At 34.5% G+C, this 22,232-nt stretch overlaps 2 protein-coding genes across 3 annotated transcripts in view; one reads left to right on the forward strand and one right to left on the reverse strand.

The window, feature by feature from the left end:
* The window catches only part of LOC134697280 (phosphoribosylformylglycinamidine synthase-like), a gene marked incomplete at its 5' end in the record, with an annotated part of 54,286 nt that overhangs the window by 23,166 nt on the left and 8,888 nt on the right, over nt 1-22,232 (reverse strand). The window contains one exon of the mRNA XM_063559453.1: nt 20,300-20,425. Within this exon, the coding sequence (XP_063415523.1) occupies nt 20,300-20,425 (126 nt within the window). The remainder of the gene's footprint in view (nt 1-20,299; nt 20,426-22,232) is intronic.
* LOC134697278 (uncharacterized) lies at nt 1,030-21,014 on the forward strand. 2 transcript variants are annotated; one of them, XM_063559451.1, is made up of 5 exons: nt 1,030-1,154; nt 3,829-4,459; nt 17,370-17,465; nt 18,444-18,498; nt 18,774-21,014. In XM_063559451.1, the coding sequence occupies exons 1-5, from the start codon at nt 1,144-1,146 to the stop codon at nt 19,571-19,573; spliced, it is 1,593 nt and encodes a 530-aa protein (XP_063415521.1). In that variant the 5' UTR covers nt 1,030-1,143; the 3' UTR covers nt 19,574-21,014. The 2 variants fall into 2 exon arrangements, with proteins under 2 accessions (XP_063415521.1, XP_063415522.1); XM_063559452.1 differs by lacking the exon at nt 17,370-17,465.

Below are 22,232 nucleotides of genomic sequence, written 5' to 3' on the forward strand. Positions count from 1 at the left end.
GTTCTATTTTTAGCAATGGCGACCATGTTTGTTGATAGATCAAAACGTCGGATACAATTTATAAACTAAAGTTTGGAAGTATTTGGCCTGGTAGTTTCAGAGGAGAAGATTCTTGTAAAAGTTTACGACGACAGAGGACGACGACAGACGACGGCTGATGACGACGGACGCCAAGTGATGGCATAAGCTCACATGGCTATGCCACGTGAGCTAAAAAAAGGTATCTTTTCATATTTTTTTTACTAGAAAGAGGTCGTCTTGATTTTTGTACCTTTATTTGCTGTCTTATTGATCTTTTCACATTAAATGTTTACATCAGTCCTTTTAAATTTTCTTAGTTATAATTTCATTTCAAACTTGTTAATTTTTGCTGCACATCATTCGATTTTTTTGGATTTTCCCGCGGACTTTCACTGAACTAGCTTCATTTATATACAAATAAATAGCATGTTCAAGATAGGTTTACAGACAGTTTAAAGACAAATAAAGGTTTGTATTCCAGGATTTTTTTTTAGCATATAGCAACATCTTAATCCAATGTTACACCCAGCTCCTTTATTTAGTCTTCTGTAATCATCATGTTTTCTATTTAAGTAGGAAAAGATAACATTAAATGGATTAAGTTTCGTTTTTAGTATCAACTTATTTCTATTTTCATTTATTTTGTCACTGGATTTTCTCACTTAATGTTATATTTTCTGATCATCAATACGGGGAAAGTAATGAATTTTAATATAGTTGATATTTGCTGCTTATAACCCCAATACAAGAGCATGCTGCAACAATTCATATAGAGCCTTCACAATGTTAAAAATAATAACACAGTTAAAATTAAAAAAAAAAGAACTTAACTGATATTGTAATTAACCACTGGACTAAAAAGAAAACTTATAATGAAACATCAATTTTAAGATATACTAGTATTTCGTACATTTGGATTTTTTTTTGATTTTCTTAAATTCATTAGATTATCTCCTGCTTAAAATTATATCAAAAGGGAGATAATGCTTTTTTTCAAGCCAAGTTATTTAATTCTAAAAATAGTAATGGGGATTTCCATCTATAAAGTGTCGTCCATCTTTGATAAACTGTTTTCCAGAAGAAAGCAGATCTCTACAGGCTAACCAACAAAATCAAATTGATATGAGTAAAAGGTTAGTTAGATAATGATTTACTAAAGTTTGTTGATAATTTGTAACTATCAAAAAAAGAAAATATCATCTATAACAAAAGTGAAAATATAGAAGCTCTTCTGAAACAATTTGGTCAATGATGTAATATAATATTTAAATAAAAGTAATTCATATTACTAGAATCATTAACTATACTCAGAGTAACTATAAGTTAACAGATATCCCTTATTCCTGTAATTATTTCCCTTTGACCCTACAAAATAGGATCATTATAATCGTATACATATAATATCACAACGACCCAGACCAAAATATTCATTCTCTTCAGTGTTCCTCTTAATAATTTCTTCTCTCAATACTGTGTTTTCTTTAATTTTCCCCAAAGTTTATATTTCCTCCCGTGTCAATATTCAGTTCCCATACAATGTTACCCTCATACCTGCCAACTGTCACTATTTGCGGGGGATTTCCCCCATGGAGCTCCCAAATTGAAATTTTTAAAGAGCAATTTTGTTTACAAATTAAACAAAACAATAAATTTTACAATGACTTTAGGCTTATACAAGTATGAAGGTCCAAAAAAAACAAACAATATTAACATGTATTTTCACCCCCCCCCCCCTTGAAGGTTTTAAGACTATGACAGCCATCTTGCATGCAAAACCCCCATGGACATTTTGAAAGGTTGGCAGGTATGTACCCTAATTTGATAAATACTCTCCTTTCTCATTGCACTGATATTCTGAAGTCACCCTTTATAAAAATCTCACCTATCTCAGCATGACATTTCTATTTAATTTTCTCTTACTTGGTATTTTCATTCCTGCCAAATAGTGAGAACATGATGTTCAACTAGAAAATTTCTCTATTTTTAGATATTCTTTCCTCTTTCAATATTTTGTTTATTTTTGAACTTGAATGAAGTTTCATAAACATTTGGGACATATTACTGCAGGATGCACAAAGAGGCCTGGGATAATAGGCATTACTTCAGTGCTGGTTGTTGTTGTATAAAGATTGAGGCTGTGCAGGGGTGGATCCAGGCATTTTAAAATGGGGGGTTCCCAACCAAGGATAAAGGGGGGAGGGGGGGGGGGGGGTTCAACCACATGTCCCCATTTAAATGCATTGATCGTCCAAAGTAAAAGGCTCTCAAGAGCCTGAATCGCTCACCTTAATTTTTTTTGGTTAAATCTCTCATCAATGATTATTTTGGCTTTTCAATTTATTTAAATGTTCTTTGAATCGTCCTATTTTCTTCAAAAGCAAAAAAAAATAATCTTTTTCTCCTATGTTCTATTTTAGCCATAGGAGCTATTTTCTTGACATACAAGGAAATAAAATATAAAATTTATACTAGATACTCTGAAACTCATTTAGCCTAAGTTTGACTGAAATTGATACAGCAGTTTCAAAGGAGAAGATTTTTTAAAGTAAGTCAACATGATGAACAAATTGTGAAAAAAGTCTTTAAAGGGCAATAACTCCTTAAGGGGTCAATTGACAATTTTGGTCAAATTGACCTATTTGTAGATCTTACTTTGCTTAACATTTTTGCTATTAACAGCTTATCTGTATCTATAATAATATTCAAGATAATAACCAAAAACTGCAAAATTTCTTTAAAATCATCAATTCAGGGGCATTATACCTGCAAAACCAGTTACCCGATTCAGCTGAAAATGTCAGGACATATAAATACTTTAACTTCTTGTCTTATTTGCTCTAAATGCTGGAGTTTTTGAGATATAAGCCAAAAACTGCATTTTAACCTGTGTTCTACTTTTAGCCATGAGGGCCATGTTTTTTGACGAAATAGAAAATAAAACACAAAGTTTATTTTATACACCCTACTGATCATTCAGTTGAAGTTTGGTTGAATTTGGTTGAGTAGTTTTAGAGGAGAAGATTTTTTAAAGTTAGCAAATATGATGATCAAAATGTGAAAAATTGTCATTAAAGGACAATAACCCCTTATGGGGTCAATTGACAATTTTGGTCATATTAAATTATTTATAGATCTTACTTTGCTGATCATTTTTGCTGCGTACAGTTTATCTTTATCTATAATAATATTCAAGATAATGACCAAAAACTGCAAAATTTTCTTAAAATTACCAATTAAGTGGCAGCAACCCAACAATGGGTTGTTTGATTCATCTGAAAATTTCAGGGCTGATAGATGTTGACCTGATGAACATTTTGACCCCATGTCAGATTTGCTCTAAATGCTTTCGTTTTTGAGATATAAGCCAAAAACTGCATTTGACCCCTATGTTCTATTTTTAGCACTTGCGACCATGTTTGTAGATAGATCAAAACTTCGGATACAATTTATAAACTAGATACCCTAAGGAACATTCAGTTAAAGTTTGGAAGTATTTGGCCTAGTAGTTTCAGAGGAGAAGATTCTTGAAATAGTTGACGACGACGACGACAGACGCTAAGTGATGGCATAAGCTCACATGGCTATGCCAGGTGAGCTAAAAAGGGGGGGTTCAAACCCCAAGACCCCCCTCCCTTGGATCTACCAATTCTGTGAGTCAACTGACAATATAGTTTTTAATTCTTTTTGTTATATAACATTGTAAAAAGATAGGGAGGACTGGTAGACATTTATTAATGGTTTGTCACTAGATCTCATACAAAGGCTAGAAAATACTAGTATGTTTAAAATGTCTTCTTTTTACAACAGACCGGACCCAGATGACCGTAGACGGTACTTTATAGTAGGTTCTGTTATACTGGAGATCGTCACACCAGTTTTCAGACAGAGGCTAGAGAAGGACTACAAAAGTAAAGGATTGGGATGTCTACAGGATTTCATCAACAGTAAACCAGTCATACACATCCTGTTCCATCTACGTCACACCAATACAAAGTGTTGTGTGGACACTACCAACTGTCGTTATAGAAAGAAACTACCGTTATACTACAGCCAATGGGATTTACTATACACAGAGATGCCAGGACCACATAAGCATCACTGTCACTGCTTGTATACAACTAATAATGTAAAATTAGATGACCTTGACATCACCTTGGCTAGTTTGATTTTACTGAACTGCTGCAATCTGACACCAAATGAAGTGATATTGATAAGAGAACTTAGGGAATTTAAGAACAACTACCTAAGCCACAACACCAAAGGTGCCATAACTGAAAAAGAGTTCCAAACACTATGGAAAGACCTTATGACAGGTGTCCTTCAACTTGACCCCAGTAAACAAGATGACTTCATAAGAATACAGAACAGACCATTGGACGACTCACTGTGTAACAAGTACTTTGTTTGTCTTCTGGACATTCACAAAAAACTTGAAGAGGTACGCAAAATAAGTTATATAAATACATATCTTAATTCTTAATAAAGACTTTAAAATAATGCAGTTAACAGATTGAGTTTGCTTCTCCTGTTTTTATACCACCGTAAAAATTGAAAATATTTTGGTTGCATATTGGTATCACGTTGGCTTCATCGTCTGCGTTGTCTGCATCGTCAGCCTCCGAATACTTTTTGTTTTCACACCATAACTTAAGTATAAGTGAATAGAAATCTATGAAATTTAAACACAAGGTTTATGACTACAAAAGGTAGGTTGGGATTGATTTTGGGAGTTTTTGTCCAAACAGTGTAGGAATTAGGGGCCCAAAAAAGGCCCAAATAAGCATTTTTCTTGGTGTTTGCAACATAACTTTAGTATAAGTAAATAGAAATCTAATGAAATTTAAACACAAGCTTTATGACCATAAAAGGAAGGTTGGGATTGATTTTGGGAGTTTTGGTCCCATCAGTTTAGGAATAAGGGGCCCAAAGGCATCAAAAATTGAATAATTAGGGTTCTTGGATATGCCAAATTTAACTGTGTATGTAGATTCTTAATTTTTGGTCCCGTTTTCAAATTGGTCTACATTAAAGTCCAAAGGGTCCAAAATTAAACTAAGTTTTATTTTAACAAAAATTGAATTCTTGGGGTTCTTTGATATGCTAAATCTAAACATGTACTTAGAATTTTTATTATGGGCCCAGTTTTCAAGTTTGTCCAAATCATGGTCCAAAATTAAACTTTGTTTGATATCAACAAAAATTGAAATCTTGGCATTCTTTGATATACTGAATCTAAACATGTACCGGTATTTAGATTTTGATAATAGGCCCAGTTTTCAAGTTCGTCCAATTTGGGGTCCAAAATTTAACTTTTGTTTGATTTCAACACAAATTGTATATGTGGGGTTCTTTCATATATGCTTAATCTGGGTTTCTTTCATATATATGCATAATCTAACCATGTATTTAGATTTGTGATGTTCAATCCTGGTTAACAAATTGGTCCACATTGCGGCCTAAAGGGTCCAAAATTGAACTTTATTTGATTTAATCAAAAATTAAATTCTTGGGGTTCTTTGGTATGCTGAATCTAACCATGTATTTAGATTTTGGATATTGGACCATACAAGGTAATGTTCAATTTAAAATTTAAAGTTTTAAAGTTAAAGTTCTTACACCACATTCATTATGTGTCAGAAACCTGTGTTGTGTCAACTATTTAATCACAATCCAAATTCAGAGCTGTATCAAGTTTGAATGCTGTGTCCATACTTGCCCCAATGTTCAGGTTTCACTAACCCCTACTTTTATATTTATTATTTTTTAACATATATATACCAGTAGTTTAAAAACAAAAAATTTGGAAATCTTATATGATCCTTTTTATTTTTATACGACCGCAAATTTTGAAAAAATTTTCGTCGTATATTGCTATCACGTTGGCGTTGTCGTCTGCGTCGTCGTTGTCCTAGTCGTTGTCGTCGTCGTTGTCGTCGTCCGAATACTTTTAGTTTTCGCACTCAAACTTTAGTAAAAGTGAATATAAATCTATAAAATTTTATCACAAGGTTTATGACCACAAAAGGAAGGTTGGTATTGATTTTGGGAGTTTTGGTCCCAATATTTTAGGAATTAGGGGCCCAAAAGGGCCCAAATAAGCATTTTCTTGGTTTTCGCACTATAACTTTAGTTTAAGTTAATAGAAATCTATGAAATTTTGACACAAGGTTTATGACCACAAAAGAAAGGTTGGGATTGATTTTGGGAGTTTTGGTTTCAACAGTGTAGGAATTAGGGGCCAAAAAAGGGCCCAAATAAGCATTATTCTTGGTTTTCGCACAATAACTTTAGTTTAAGTAAATAGAAATCTATGAAATTTAAACACAATGTTTATGACCACAAAAGGAAGGTTGGTATTAATTTTTGGAGTTTAGGTCCCAACAGTTGTTGATAACTTAAATCACTGTATCAAGAAAGATAACTCTTACTCTCTGTAATAAGCTCTTTTGTCTTAAAGATGCTAATTGTCTCTTGGATGAATAAAATGGTGTAACTAACATGTGTTAACAATGATAGCAGAGCGTGCATAAATATTTGAGATAGTGTGTCCAGTGTAATTGTCAAGAGTGTTATAAAAGTTGAAATTAACAATACTGGAAGAGTATCTGACCTCCTGAGAGCTTAATATTTGTATGCATAGAAATTCTAGACAAAAAAGAAAAAAAGGGGGAAAAGTAAAAACAATCATGTCAACCAGAATTAACCTCCCATCATTCAACAAATCTAAATCTTATGAACTATATAAACAAGAACTATTAGCATGGAGTGAAATAACAGACCTAGATAAAAAGAAAAGAGGAATTGCAGTAGCACTCTCCTTACCTGAAGATGATGAAACTAAGATTAGGGAAAAAGTTTTTGACCAAATTGTTCTTGATGATTTGAAGAAAGATACAGGTTTAAATACCTTAGTAGATTTTCTTGACAAGCATCTGGCTAAGGATGACCTTGCAGATAGCTTAGAAAAATTTGAGGATTTCGAAGATTATACAAGGCCAGAAGGTCAATCAATCAATGAATATGTTGCCTATTTTGACAGCAAGTACAGAAAAATTGAAAAGAAAAACATGAAATTGCCCTCGGAAATCTTGGCTTTCAAATTGTTAAGGAAAGCTAACATATCAAAAGAAGAAAAGATGTTAGTCTTGACTGGGATGAATTATGAAAATAAAATGACACTTTATGAAGAAGCAAAACGGTCTTTGAAAAAGTTCAAGGGAGAAGGTGGTCAAGTGAAGGGTGTAGCTCAAAGTATAAAACTTGAACCAACTTTTTTGGCTGAAAACGAGGAAGCATTGTGGGCTGCAGGTTATGTGAAAAGGGGTAACAGCTATGGCTATAAACGTGGAGGCCGCTATAGCAGAGGTGGAGGACGTGGACAAGGATTTCAGTCATCTCAAAGAGGGGCAAAGAATTTAAACCCATCAGGACCAGATGGGAAACTTTTAACATGCAGATCATGTGGATCCTACAGACATCTTGTTGCAAAATGTCCAGACAGCTGGGAAAATCTGTCAAAAGTCCATATTACAGAAGAGGAAGAACATGCTGTTTTATTCACTGGATACCAAAAACAAGACATTAAACAGCTAGGAAATGATGCTCGTAATTGTGCAGTATTGGACAGTGCATGTAGTAGTACAGTATGTGGAAAAACATGGCTCAACAGTTATCTTTATTCATTGAATGAAGAGGATCGTGAAAAGGTTGTCAATCGCAGCGGACATAAAGTATTCAAGTTTGGAGGAGGAACCAGGCTCAAATCAGTTGGAGAGTATGATTTGCCTATTTGTATGGTTGGTGAGCAAGTGAAACTAAAAACTGATGTGGTTGATTCAGATATCCCTCTCTTGCTTTCAAGGTCTGCTATGAAAAAGGCCGGAGTAAAAATGGATTTAGAGAATGACACAGCAATAATTATGGGAAAGGAAGTATCACTGAATCTTACATCATCAGGGCACTATTGTATACCCATAGATAAGACAGAAACATTGAAGGTAGAAGAAGTAAATGCTGTCAGGTTAGATGAATTGAATGTAGAGAAAAGAAAAACAGCTTTACTCAAACTTCATCGTCAATTTGCACATCCACCTAAAAAACGCCTTGTGGCATTGCTAAAAGATGCTGGGACTTGGAAAGAGGAATATGATGAGGACCTATCAGAAATTCAATCTAAATGTGATCTATGTAAAATGTATGCTGTGACACCACCAAGGCCAGTAGTCTCAATGCCTATGGCAAAACAATTTAACGAAAAAGTTACAATAGATTTGAAACAGTATAAAGACCGTTGGATTCTCCATATGATAGACATGTGGTCAAGATATACAGTGTCAGTCTTTATAAATAGAAAGAAACCTACTAATGTAATAGAGGCATTAATGAAAAACTGGGTAGGAATTTTCGGAGTCATGGGAGCTCTCATGTCTGACAATGGAGGCGAATTTAGTTCTGATGAGATGAGGGAGGTAGCATCTATTTTAAATGTTAAAGTATGTACAACAGCTGGAATGAGCCCATATCAGAATGGACTTTGTGAACGTGTACATGCTATTACTGATATTATGCTGATGAAACTTGAGGCTGAAAATAAAAATGTAGAATCAGGAACACTTTTATCATGGGCAAATATGGCACGGAATTCACTGCAAATGTGGAATGGTTTCAGCAGTCACCAATTAGTTTTTGGTAAAAATCCTAATTTGCCAAACTTAATGCATGCACAGCTACCAGCATTAGAGGGAACAACTGGTAGTGAGGCATTTGCTAAACATTTAAATACTTTACATGAGACACGAAAAGCTTATATTCAAACTGAAGCAGACGAAAGAATCCGCAGAGCTTTGCGCTCAAAAGTAAGAGCAGCTGAACAAGTATATGAGAATGGTGACATGGTGTTTTACAAAAGGGAAGGGAAAGAACGTTGGCTCGGACCAGGGAAAGTAGTATTTCAAGATGGAAAAGTTGTTTTTGTCAGACACGGTGGAGTATTTGTTAGAGTATCCCCAAACAGATTATGCAAAATAAATACTGATTTGGGAGAAAATAAAGAACAAGATAACATAGCGTTGAAGAAAAGTGACATTATTATTAGTAATGAAATTAAAGAACAAACTAATGAAGAAAAGAAATCCTTTGACATTATTTCAGAAACTATAACAAGTGCACCTCAAGAAGATCCATCTCATGAAGCAACAGCTGTTAGTCATAATTTACAGCTTATAAAGAAAGATGATAACATTCGATATAAACTACAAGGCTCAGATGAATGGATCAGTGCAACTGTGCTTGGAAGAGCGGGCAAAGCAACAGGAGGGAACAAAAGTTGGTATAATGTGAAAGATCATGTAAGCGATGAACAAAAAAGTGTAGACTTGGGTAATCTAGAATGGAATATTTTAGAAGACCAGACCAATGACATTGAAGTTCAAACAACTGATGAAGTGGATCAAAATGATAGTGACATTGCAAAGCAACTAGAATTACAAAAGCTGAGACAATTTAACACTTATGAGGAAGTTGAAGATGGTGGTCAAAAGACAATTTCTACTAGATGGGTAATAACTAATAAAAATGGAGAAACTAGAGCTAGATTAGTAGCTCGGGGTTTTGAAGAACACTCTTTCATTCCTAAAGATAGTCCTACAATAGGAAAAGGATCTATTAGAATATTCCTTACATTTGCTGCAAGCAAGAAATGGTCAATAAAAACTACCGACATTAAATCAGCATTTCTACAAGGAAAGAAATTAGATCGTGATGTCCATATTAAACCTCCAGTTGAAAGTGATACACCAAAAGGACTCATTTGGAAACTTAAACATGGATTGTATGGACTAAAGGATGGCGCTAGGCAGTTTTATATAAGTGTTAAGGATGAACTCTTAAATTTAGGATGCAGACAATCAAAACTTGACCCTGCTTTGTTTATTCTGACAGTAAAGGGATCTCTTCAAGGTATTTTCTGTTGTCATGTAGATGACTTTCTCCATGCAGGAAATGAAGAATTTGAGAAACTGATGGAAAAATTGAGGAAGAGATTTATAGCAGGAAAAATTGAAGAAGAGAATTTTCGTTATATAGGTTTTATGATAAAGCAAAACAATGAAGGTATACAACTTGATCATTCAATTTACATGGAAAAACTAGATCACCAACATATAGAGCCACAGCGTGCATTTCAGAAATTGAAACAACTTACCCAAGAAGAGCAGAAAGATTATCGCAGAATGGTTGGGCAACTGAACTGGGCAGTGCAAGGATCAAGACCAGATTTGGCTTTTGAACTTGTTGATTTAAGTACTAAATTGAAAAGTGCATTAGTTTGTGATCTTTTACGTGCTATTAAAAACATTGGAAAGTTAAAGGACATAAGGCCTATTCAGCTTTTCCCATCATTAAAAGGAAAGGAAACAGAAGACTGGGAAATTTTTGTATTTAGTGATGCAGCATTAGGAAATATAAATGATGGTAAAGGGAGTACAGGAGCTCACATTGTTTGGATAAAAGATAGAATAGGAAAATGTTGTCCAATTTCATGGCAAGCCAATAAGATCAAAAGGGTTGTTCGTTCTACTATAGCTGCAGAAGCTTTAAGTCTGCAGGATGGATTAGAAACAGCATTATATTTTCGGAGTATTATTGAGGACATTTGTGGAGTTGCACAAAGAACTATACCTATTACAGCTTTTATTGACAACAAAAGTGTTACCGAGGCATTAAAATCAACCAAGTTGGTAGAGGACAAAAGATTAAGAATAGACATTGCATCTATATCTGAAATGATTGAAAACAGCTGTGTTGAAGTAAAATGGTGTCCAGGAAAAGTCCAATTAGCAAATTCTATGACCAAAAGAGGAGCTTCTGGAATTGAACTCTTAAATGTGCTACAGAAAGGACAAATGCCTGAAGAATTTGTGTGAATCAATAGCATTAACATTTACATTTACTTTTACATTTGTTTTTCGGAAAAGGGGCAGAATAATCCCCGTGACCTGAGGATAGTCCAATCCCATAAAGGTTACATCAAAATTAATTTTTTCATTCTTTGTTTTCGGAAAAAGGGGCAGAATAATCCCCGTGACTTGAGGACAGTCTATCCTATGACAGTCACATCAAAAATTAGTTAATCACCATATCTTGTTCATTGAGCTAAAGAATTGTGTTATCTTTTAAAGACTTATTAACGTTACAAAAGAAGACATTTTAATTAATGTTGATAACTTAAATCACTGTATCAAGAAAGATAACTCTTACTCTCTGTAATAAGCTCTTTTGTCTTAAAGATGCTAATTGTCTCTTGGATGAATAAAATGGTGTAACTAACATGTGTCAATTTAGGAATTAGGGGCCAAAAAGGGACCCAAATAAACATTTTCTTGGTTTTCGCACCATAACTTTAGTATAAGTAAATAGAAATCTATGAAATTTAAACACAAGGTTTATGACCATAAAAGGAAGGTTGGTAATGATTTTGGGAGTTTTGGTCCCAACAGTTTAAGAATAAGGGGCCCAAAAGGTCCAAAATTAAACTTTGGTTGATTTCATCAATATTGAATAATTGGGGTTCTTTGATATGCCGAATCTAACTGTGTATGTAGATTTTTAACTTTTGGTCCCGTTTTCAAATTGGTCTACATTAAGGTCCAAAGGGTCCAAAATTAAACTTCGTTTGATTTTGACAAAAAATTAATCGGTTGGGTTCTTTGATATGCTGAATCTAAAAATGTACTTAGATTCTTGATTATCGACCCAGTTTTCAAGTTGGTCCAAATCGGGGTCCAAAATTAAACTTTGTTTGATTTCATCAAAAATTGAATAAATGGGGTTCTTTGATATGCCAAATCTAACTGTGTATGTAGATTCCTCATTTTTGGTCTTGTTTTCAAATTGGTCTACATTAAAGTCCAAAGGGTCCAAAATTAAACTTAGTTTGATTTTAACAAAAATTGAAATCTTGGGGTTCTTTGATATGCTGAATCCAAACATGTACTTAAATTTTTGATTATGGGCCCAGTTTTCAAGTTGGTCCAAATCAGGATCTAAAATTATTATATTAAGTTTTGTGCAATAGCAAGTCTTTTCAATAGACGTATTTACACTTGTATGCAAATTTGTCCGCCATTACATAACATCACACAGGTTCCCGTAAACTTTGACTTCATAATTCAAAACATATGACGTCACAACTAAAAAGTGATTGTTGCTTGACGTCAAAAGGTTATTTGGAGGTGATGTAAGGTCATTTGGAGGCAAGATACAGCTAAATACCAAAAGTGTAAATACGTTTATTGCACAGTATTGCGCAATGGCAAGAAATATATTATTGCAAAATATTGTGAAATAGCAATTTTGTTTTTAATTAGAGTTATCTTTCTTTGTCCAGAATAGTAAGCAAGAAATATCTAATTGTAAGAATTTTTTTATTTGGAGTTATCTTTCTTTGTCCAGAATCAACTTAAATCTTTGTTATATATACAATATACAATGTATATTCACTTTTTACTACCAACTGATAAATTAAAATAATCTTTACCATTCAGTGATAACAAGCAGTTTTTTTACATCTTAATATTTTATGATGTATTTAAATGAGTAGTAATTGTTGCAAACTCCATTAGAAATTTTAATTGAGATTAGTTTTGGAATAAGGGAAAGGGGGATGTGATTAAAACTAGAGGCTCTCAAGAGCCTGTATCGCTCACCTGATTCTACTTGGGTTTTTGAAATCATATAAAAAAATATAAAATTTGGCTAAAAGTGACAACACAACCTCATTTATAAGAAAAGGAACATGTTTAATTTCATTCAAAAGTCCCCCACTGGCGGCCATCTTGGATGACGGATCCGCTACAAAGTAACAACACTTGGTCAGCACCTCATAAGGAACATTCATGCCATGTTTGGTTTTATTCCATTCAGTGGTTCTCTAAAAGAAGTCATTTGTATGCATTTCCCATAGGGTCCTATGTTAAACTAAGTTCCCTGCTGGCGGCCATCTTGGATGATGGATCAGCTACAAAGTAACAACACTTGGTCAGCACCTCATAAGGAACATTCATGCAATGTTTGGTTTTATTCCATTCAGTGGTTCTCTAAAAGAAGTCATTTGTATGCATTTCCTTATAGGGTCCTATGTTAAACTAAGTCCCCCGCTGGCGGCAATCTTGGATAATGGATCGGCTACAAAGTAACAACACTTGGTCAGCACCACATTAGGAACATTCATGCCATGTTTGATTTCATTCCATTCAGTGGTTCTCTAAAAGAAGTCATTTGTATGCATTTCCCATAGGGTCCTATGTTAAACTAAGTCCCACGCTGGCGGCCATCTTGGATGATGGATCAGCTACAAAGTAACAACACTTGGTCAGCACCACATAAGGAACATTCATGCCATGTTTGGTTTCATTCCATTCAGTGGTTCACTAGAAGAAGTGATTTGTATGCATTTCCAATAGGGTCCTATGTTAAACTAAGTCCCCCGCTGGCTGCCTTCTTGGATAATGGATCAGCTACAAAGTAACAACACTTGGTCAGCACTCCATAAGGAACATTCATGCTATGTTTGGTTTCATTCCATTTAGTGGTTCTCTAGAAGAAGTCATTTGTATGCATTTCCCATAGGGTCCTATGTTAAACTAAGTCCCCCGCTGGCGGCCATCTTGGATGATGGATCGGCTAAAAAGTAACAACACTTGGTCAGCATCCCATAAGGAACATTCATGCTATGTTTGGTTTTATTCCATTCAGTGGTTCTCTAAAAGAAGTCATTTGTATGCATTTCCCATAGGGTCCTATGTTAAACTAAGTCCCCGGCTGGCGGCTATCTTGGATGATGGATCAGCAACAAAGTAACAACACTTGGTCAGCACCTCATAAGGAACATTCATGCCATGTTTGGTTTCATTCCATTCAGTGGTTCTCTAAAAGAAGTCATTTGTATGCATTTCCCATAGGGTCCTATGTTAAACTAAGTCCCCCGCTGGCGGCCATCTTGGATGATGGATCGGCTACAAAGTAACAACACTTGGTCAGCACCCCATAAGGAACATTCATGCTATGTTTGGTTTTATTCCATTCAGTGGTTCTCTAAAAGAAGTCATTTGTATGCATTTCCCATAGGGTCCTGTGTTAAACTAAGTCCCCTGCTGGCGGCCATCTTTGATGATGGATCGGCTACAAAGTAACAACACTTGGTCAGCACCACATAAGGAACATTCATGCCATGTTTGGTTTCATTCCATTCAGTGGTTCACTAAAAGAAGTCATTTGTATGCATTTCCAATAGGGTGCTATGTTAAACTAAGTCCCCGCTGGTGGCCATCTTGGATAATGGATCGGCTACAAAGTAACAACACTTGGTCAGCACTCCATAAGGAATGAATATTCATGCTATGTTTGGTTTCATTCCATTTAGTGGTTCTCTAGAAGAAGTCATTTGTATGCATTTCCCATAGGGTCCTATGTTAAACTAAGTCCCCCGCTGGCGGCCATCTTGGATGATGGATCGGCTACAAAGTAACAACACTTGGTCAGCACCCCATTAGGATAATTCATGCTATGTTTGGTTTTATTCCATTCAGTGGTTCTCTAAAAGAAGTCATTTGTATGCATTTCCCATAGGGTCCTATGTTAAACTAAGTCCCCGGCTGGCGGCCATCTTGGATGATGGATCGGCAACAAAGTAACAACACTTGGTCAGCACCTCATAAGGAACATTCATGCCATGTTTGGTTTCATTCCATTCAATGGTTCTCTAAAAGAAGTCATTTGTATGCATTTCCCATAGTGTCCTATGTTAAACTAAGTCCCCCGCTGGCGGCCATCTTGGATGATGGATCGGCTACAAAGTAACAACACTTGGTCAGCACCTCATAAGGAACATTCATGCCATGTTTGGTTCCATTCCATTCAGTGGTTCTCTAGAAGAAGTTCAAAATGTAAATTGTTAACGACGACGACGACGGACGACGACGGACGACGACGACGACGGACGACGGACGCCAAGTGGTGAGAAAAGCTCACTTGGCCCTTCGGGCCAGGTGAGCTAAAAAATGGGTTCAATTTTCTCATTTGAAATTTCATAAATAAAAAGAAAATTTCTTCAAACATTTTTTTGAGAGGAATAATATTCAACAGCATAGTGAATTGCTCTAAGAGAAAACAAAAATTTTAATTTCATTAGAACACATTCATTCTGTGTCAGAAACCTATGCTGTGTCAACTATTTAATCACAATCCAAATTTAGAGCTGAATCCAGCTTGAATGTTATGTCCATACTTGCCCCAACCGTTCAGGGTTCAACCTCTGCGGTAGTATAAAGCTACGCCCTGCGGAGCATCTGGTTCATAGTTTGTGAAAGAAAAAAGCATCCAACGTAAAAAAGAATGCAAAATCCTAGAATAGTTTCCTGACAATTCTCAAATGGACCCATTTTTTCCCCACTTTGTTAGTAAATTTATTTATTTACTATCATTTAAGAACAGCCTGTTAAAATGCTTGTTATTTGAAACAGATAAGCTCCTTGTGAAGAAATTGTAATTTAAATTTTGTATATGCTGACCGAACAGCAAGTCATTCTGTTCAGTAGTTTTAACTAGAGGCTCAAAAGCCTGTATCGATCACCTGACTCTACTTGGGTTTTCGAAATCATATAAAAAAGAAAAAATTTGGCTACAAAGTAACAACACTTGGCCACCACCTCATAAGAAAGGAATATCTATGCTATGTTTGATTTCATTCAATTCAGTGGTTCTCTAGAAGAAGACTTTTGTATGCATTTCCCATAGGGTCTTATGGTAAACAAAGTCACCCCATTGGCAGCCATCTTGGATGTTGGATTGGATACAAGGTAAAAACACTTGGTCAGCACCTCATAAGGAACATTTATACTATGTTTGGTTTCATTCCATTCAGAGGTTCTCTAAAAGAAGACATTTGTATGCATTTCCCATTGGGTCCTATGTTAAACTAAGTCCCCCGCTGGCTGCCATATTGGAAGCTGGATCAGCTACAAAGTAACAACACTTGGTCAGCACCTCATAAGGAACATTTATACTATGTTTGGTTTCATTCCATTCAGAGGTTCTCTAAAAGAAGTCATTTGTATGCATTTCCAATACAGCCCTATGTTAAACTAAGTCCCCCGCTGGCGGCCATATTGGAAGCTGGATCAGCTACAAAGTAACAACACTTGGTCAGCACCTCATAAGGAACATTTATACTATGTTTGGTTTCATTCCGTTCAATGTTTCTCTAAAAGAAGTCATTTGTATGTATTTCCCATTGGGTCCTATGTTAAACTAGGTCCCCCGCTGGCTGCCATATTGGAAGCTGGATCAGCTACAAAGTAACAACACTTGGTCAGCACCTCATAAGGAACATTTATACTATGTTTGGTTTCATTCCATTCAGAGGTTCTCTAAAAGAAGTCATTTGTATGCATTTCCAATACAGCCCTATGTTAAACTAAGTCCCCCGCTGGCAGCCATCTTGGATGATGGATCGGCTACAAAGTAAAAACACTTGGTCAGCACCTCATAAGGATCATTCGTACTATGTTTGGTTTCATTCCATTCAGAGGTTCTCTAAAAGAAGTCATTTGTATGCATTTCCCATAGGGTCCTATGTTAAACTAAGTCCCCTGCTGGCTGTCAAATATTTATCACAATCCAAATTCAGACAGTATCAAGCTTGGGTCCAAACTCTACCAACTGTACAGGGTTTGACTTCTGGTGTCATATCAGGCTGTGCTCAGTGAAGCATTTTATTCCTGATAATGCAGAAATAACATCAAAAACGTGGTGCACACTGAATAACCTGTGTAGCAGGATATCCTAAATTTTGCACCACATTTGTGATGTTATTTCGAATAGACAGAAAACAAGAATATGCCCCCAGTACACGAATGCCCCACTCGCACTATCATTTTCCATGTTCAGTGGACCGTGACATTGGGGTAAAAACTCTAATTTGGCATTAAAATTAGAAAGATCATATCATAGGGAACATGTGTACCAAGTTTGAAGTCGATTGGACTTCAACTTCATCAAAAACTACCTTGACCAAAAACTTTAACCTGAAGCGGGACAGACAAACGGAGGAACAGACGAATGGACGAACAGATGCACAGACCAGAAAACATAATGCTACCTACTATCGTAGGTGGGGCATTAAAATGTATAGTCTTTCCCTTTAATTTAATTATCAATTCCATTTTAAGCAGGATTAATCATGAAAAATGGTCACATGACAAAATTATGTCTATGAACTGATAGACAAAATCCTATCAGCCAAGCAGAAGATGCGTTACGTCCAAAATAAAATTATTTACTTATTATTTTAGATTAGTGATAAATTAGAGTCAAGCACTGCTGAAATTTTGACTGCAATGAATATCAGTAATGGCCAATTAAATGTGGAGCTATTAACAAAATTAGAGGTAAGAACAAGAACTGAACCCGACTTCATGTGTCTTTCATACTTCAAAACTTACCAATAGTGGCTGTATGTCATATCTTTCTGTGTTCATCACAAGTCAGAACTGATCAATAGTTCTTGTAGGTTATATTTTCATTTATAATACTTTAAGTTAAAATGCCATCTTTTGATTGGCTGATACAAGGTTGTTAATCTACTCTATCACATGGCTGAGAGTGTGACAATTTGTTTGAATGTTACCCTCTCGTCAAGACCAAGCAATAATCATTAGTTTAAAGGACAATGAATTGAATTTCCATCAAGTAATTGAATACAATGCTAAAGTTCTACATTTTGGCTGAGATTTTATTAGCTGTTCAGGGTTTGACTTCTGGTGTCGTACCAGGCTGCACTCAGTGAAGCATTTTATTCCTGATAATGCAGAAATAACATCAAAAATTATTTGACTGTCAAAATAAAAAAAATAATACATCTTCCTTAACTTTTTTTTTTCTAATACCTGTAACTTTGTTATGTACATGAAGTCATAGAAAATAATTTTAAAATAATATTAATCTGTAAAAGACTTTAATGATAGGACATTCAGTATAATAAATTAAATATCACATAGCTAAGAGGGTGATAGAGCAGATTGGTACCCCTTCGCCTCAGTTGACAATGTTTTCTCAGAGTAACAATCTGCTCTATCATCCTCTCAGCTATGTGTTATTTATATACTGTCTGTTATCTGGAATGCTTTGGTGGTGTGACAGATCTTTGAATGTTTATGTTTAATTTATTTTAAAATTACATAATACAAAAGCAACATTCTAATTTATCCCCTTTAGTAAATGATGTGGTCAAAATGTAAGCAAAGTTGTAAACTATTATGTTTCGGTGAGAGAAAATAAATCAACCACAAAGAGATCTGTGTTAGACAAATGAAAATATTTGTTTTTTTAAATATTTCAAATTTATAAACTTTTCCTCACTGTTACAGGAGATATTACAATATGTAAGAGGTCAATCATCCAAAGACAAAACTGACAGACAAGGTATTTAAACTTTTTTTCATTTGTTATTTGAATTATTCCAAACCATTGGATTTACAAAGAAAGAAAACAACATTTTGTTTTTACGTATATCAATTAGAATTATTGTTTCAAATCTTGTTTAACTTAATTGAAAAAGGTTCATACGAAATATTAATATAAATACTAATATTTTTTGTCACTTCATTACCCACATGTGTGGAATAAAAAAAAACATTTTATTGAAAAATAATCCTCTTTTGATCTGATTTTGTTGTATACTTTATTGTATATTTCAGTGATTAAGCAGAAACATAAAATACAATCCTACAAACTAGGACAGTCAATCTTCACACTACATCAACAGACAGACCTGACATCAGTACTTGGTGGTGACTGGAGAGGAGTAACAGATATAGTGATGATGGATGATGGTAGACTGGTGATGTGTTTACCTAGGCAGAAAAGACTACTGATCTGTAATACAGATGGATCACAGGTAGACAGTATAGATGTACAGGGTATGCCATACAGTGTTACAGCAATCAACAACTCTACAGTAGCTGTTACATTGTATCTTAGTAACTGTATAGAGATGTATGACATAAACAATAAACTTAAACTTAAATCAATATCACTACCTGGAATATGTTGGAGGAGTGGCATTACAACTAAAAATAACAAGTTAGTTGTAGGTGGTGACAACATACTACTGATCATAGATCATCAGACAGGAAAGGTGGTACAGACAATACAGACTGACTGTGATCATAACAAGTTACATGGTTCTGGTGACAGAATATTCTACAGTAATTACAACAACAACAACAACCTGTACTGGTACAGTTATACTGATGACAGACATCACACCCTAACATTACCATCAACACCCTGTAGGATGACTACATTACAAGATGGCAGTCTGTATGTGAGGTGTAGTGATAGATCAGTACAACATGTGTCATCTGATGGTACACAGTATAAACAGGTGAAGACACTTCAATCCAATCCATTTTGTGAAAGCATACATTATAATTTCACACAAAGGCAACTAGTGACCAAACAAAATAACTATGTAACAGTGTACAGTGAAATATAACTGAATAAGTTGATTACTATATGTTATTGTCTGTTATACTTAGTGATAGGTATCTCTTTACTGTTTCTTGTATGTTACAGAGAGTGATAGTACTTGTTTTCAGCACTTCATATTGAAAGACATTTGAAGATTTTTTGTACATAATTTATATAGTTTGATGTCAACCAATATCTGGGGATTACCATAAGATTTGCACTTTGTTAAAATAATTAAAAATTGTGTTATAGGATGCTTGAAGGCAGTCTGTGCTAATTAGATGCACATTATATGATAATTAAACTTATGGATTATATAATCTATTATGCTGTTAAACATGAGAATGCTGTTAAAGGGATACTGTTGGGTTAAGGGATTTTTGTTCTGATGAATATTTAATCAAAATTTTCCAAAAGTTGCATAGATTTCAGTAAATTTTTATGTAATTTTGTGCAATGCAAATTTAATGTACCTGCAAGTTCCAACTATGTAATATGCCTTAAATTTTTAACACCTTTTATGTAAATATTTATATGGTTCTATCATCGCTCAATATTTCTAGCTCAAAAATATTATTAAATAATAATAAAAAAATATATTATTGAAGTGTCTGTGTTGCTCCTGATAACCAAGGTCTATGTCTGCCTTCAACAATAAACAATAAAGACAAAACCATGGAAGAAAAACACAGATGCCAAAAGGGTAGGGTCAGCTGAAAAAATTATCTGAATTGTAAAATGTTGACCTTACCTTCAGATCTGTTATACAGGCAAACACCAAATTAGTTAGAGCTTCCCCAACAGACATCCTTGCCATACAGGATGGATCTATCAAGCCTTTGATTGGTTGTTCTCCTATAGCAGTGGCTGATCCTACCTATAAAATCATAACTTTTTTTTTAGATCTGTATAGTTTATAATGAAATTTATTGTAAAAGTTTGAATCAAATTTGTTTTCCATTTTCATTTTTTAATGAAATCTGTACATTTGTTAGTAATGAAAACATTGAATACTGGTACCTTATCTCGGCCTTGTTAATGTTAGCAATAGATCACGTAAATATATATGTGTTAGTATTTATTACTACATTCTACAAAAAAATATATAAGCTGTAGTTACTATAACATAATACCACATTTTTCATTTTTTTAAAATAACATAATAAATAAAATCATAAAGATTAATTATGTGATAAAAGTTCAAATTCAGGCTTTTCAGAAATTCCATGTAACAATAATATGATGGTTTAAAGGGATATAATGATTTTTAAGCTGTTGCAAAGATATAAATACATTTCCTATATTATTAGTCTTAGAAAAGTTTATGTATTTGTATATTGCCATTGAAAATATCATATTTTGTTTTATATCAAATTGTGAGGAGAATTTTGTGTGCCTTTTTTATTATATCTATGTATAAACTGATTTATTTTCTATAAAATTGTAATATAAAATACTAGATGTATTTTTTGTGTTGTTTATTTGCTGTCTCTCCACATCTGTAAATATTCCCACAATACCTATAATTTGGGTTTTATTGCTCTTCCTGGTGGGTCAATTAACTCTGAACAACTGTAAATATCTGTAATCAGTTTACCTAAATTGCTTTGACGATCGCAGCTGGATACAACTGCAAAGGTCCAACCTGGAACAGTTGGGGCAAAAACTGACACAAAAACTGCATTTTACCCCCATGTTCTATTCGGCTTTTTGCATTTGCGCCGATCTGCATTTCATTTGCACCCATTTTTTCTTTCATTTGCGCCGATTTTTTTATTCATTTGCGCCGATTTTTTTTTCATTTGCGCTGATTTTTTTTTTCATTTGCGCCGATTTTTTTACAGGTAAATTACAGGTGAAATGATATAAGAAGATGTGGTATGCTTGCCAATGAGACAACTCTCCATCCCAGTAATGTTATTTTCATTTATCATTAAAGACCTATTCCGTTAGCCAGTTGTACATATGTTATGATACACTTTGTCAATCATAACATGTATATAACTGTTGTCTCCTGCTTAAAATCAAGAAGTAAAAACCTAAGATAAAAACACTTTGTTTATACTAAAATGACGAATTAAAAATATATGTTCAGCATTCAAATCCATGCATAAAAACGGAATACATTCAAATCATAAATCTGTTCTTGCCGAGTATGTTTAGGCAACACATCTAATATATTCCTTTCTTATGATTTCGTCTCTTCTATATTTGGCGTAATTGTCGATAACAAAGGCCATCTTTTCTTTGTCTGGCATACGTACTGGTGGGGCATTTCTAGAGTTCGTATTTTCTCACAAGGAAGCTATTAAATCAAGAATTCCAAATGGTGAAGTTGAATTCATCCCTTCGTTAATTTAATGGACGCCATCACGAATTGGTTGACCGTTATGGAATGTGTACTTGTACGTTGTCTAAGAATGTATGACATTTGTCATCAGAAGGAGTGAAGCGTCAGACAATGTCAAATGTGAAGCAGTCATCGATTTCATTTAGGGAAAGGAATGGTAACCCGAAACATTGGGATAGCCATTTACCAATTGCAATGTCACTTGATTTGTCTTTATACTCTGTGCTCAGCCAATGTAAAAGTATGAACTTACCTGTAACTTACCTGTAAATTCAATTAGGAAAAAATATAAAATCGGCGCAAATGAAAAAATGAAATCGGCGCAAATGAAAGA

The sequence above is a fragment of the Mytilus trossulus genome, chromosome 14 (genome assembly GCF_036588685.1).
Source record: "Mytilus trossulus isolate FHL-02 chromosome 14, PNRI_Mtr1.1.1.hap1, whole genome shotgun sequence".
Taxonomy (NCBI): Eukaryota; Metazoa; Mollusca; class Bivalvia; order Mytilida; family Mytilidae; genus Mytilus; species Mytilus trossulus.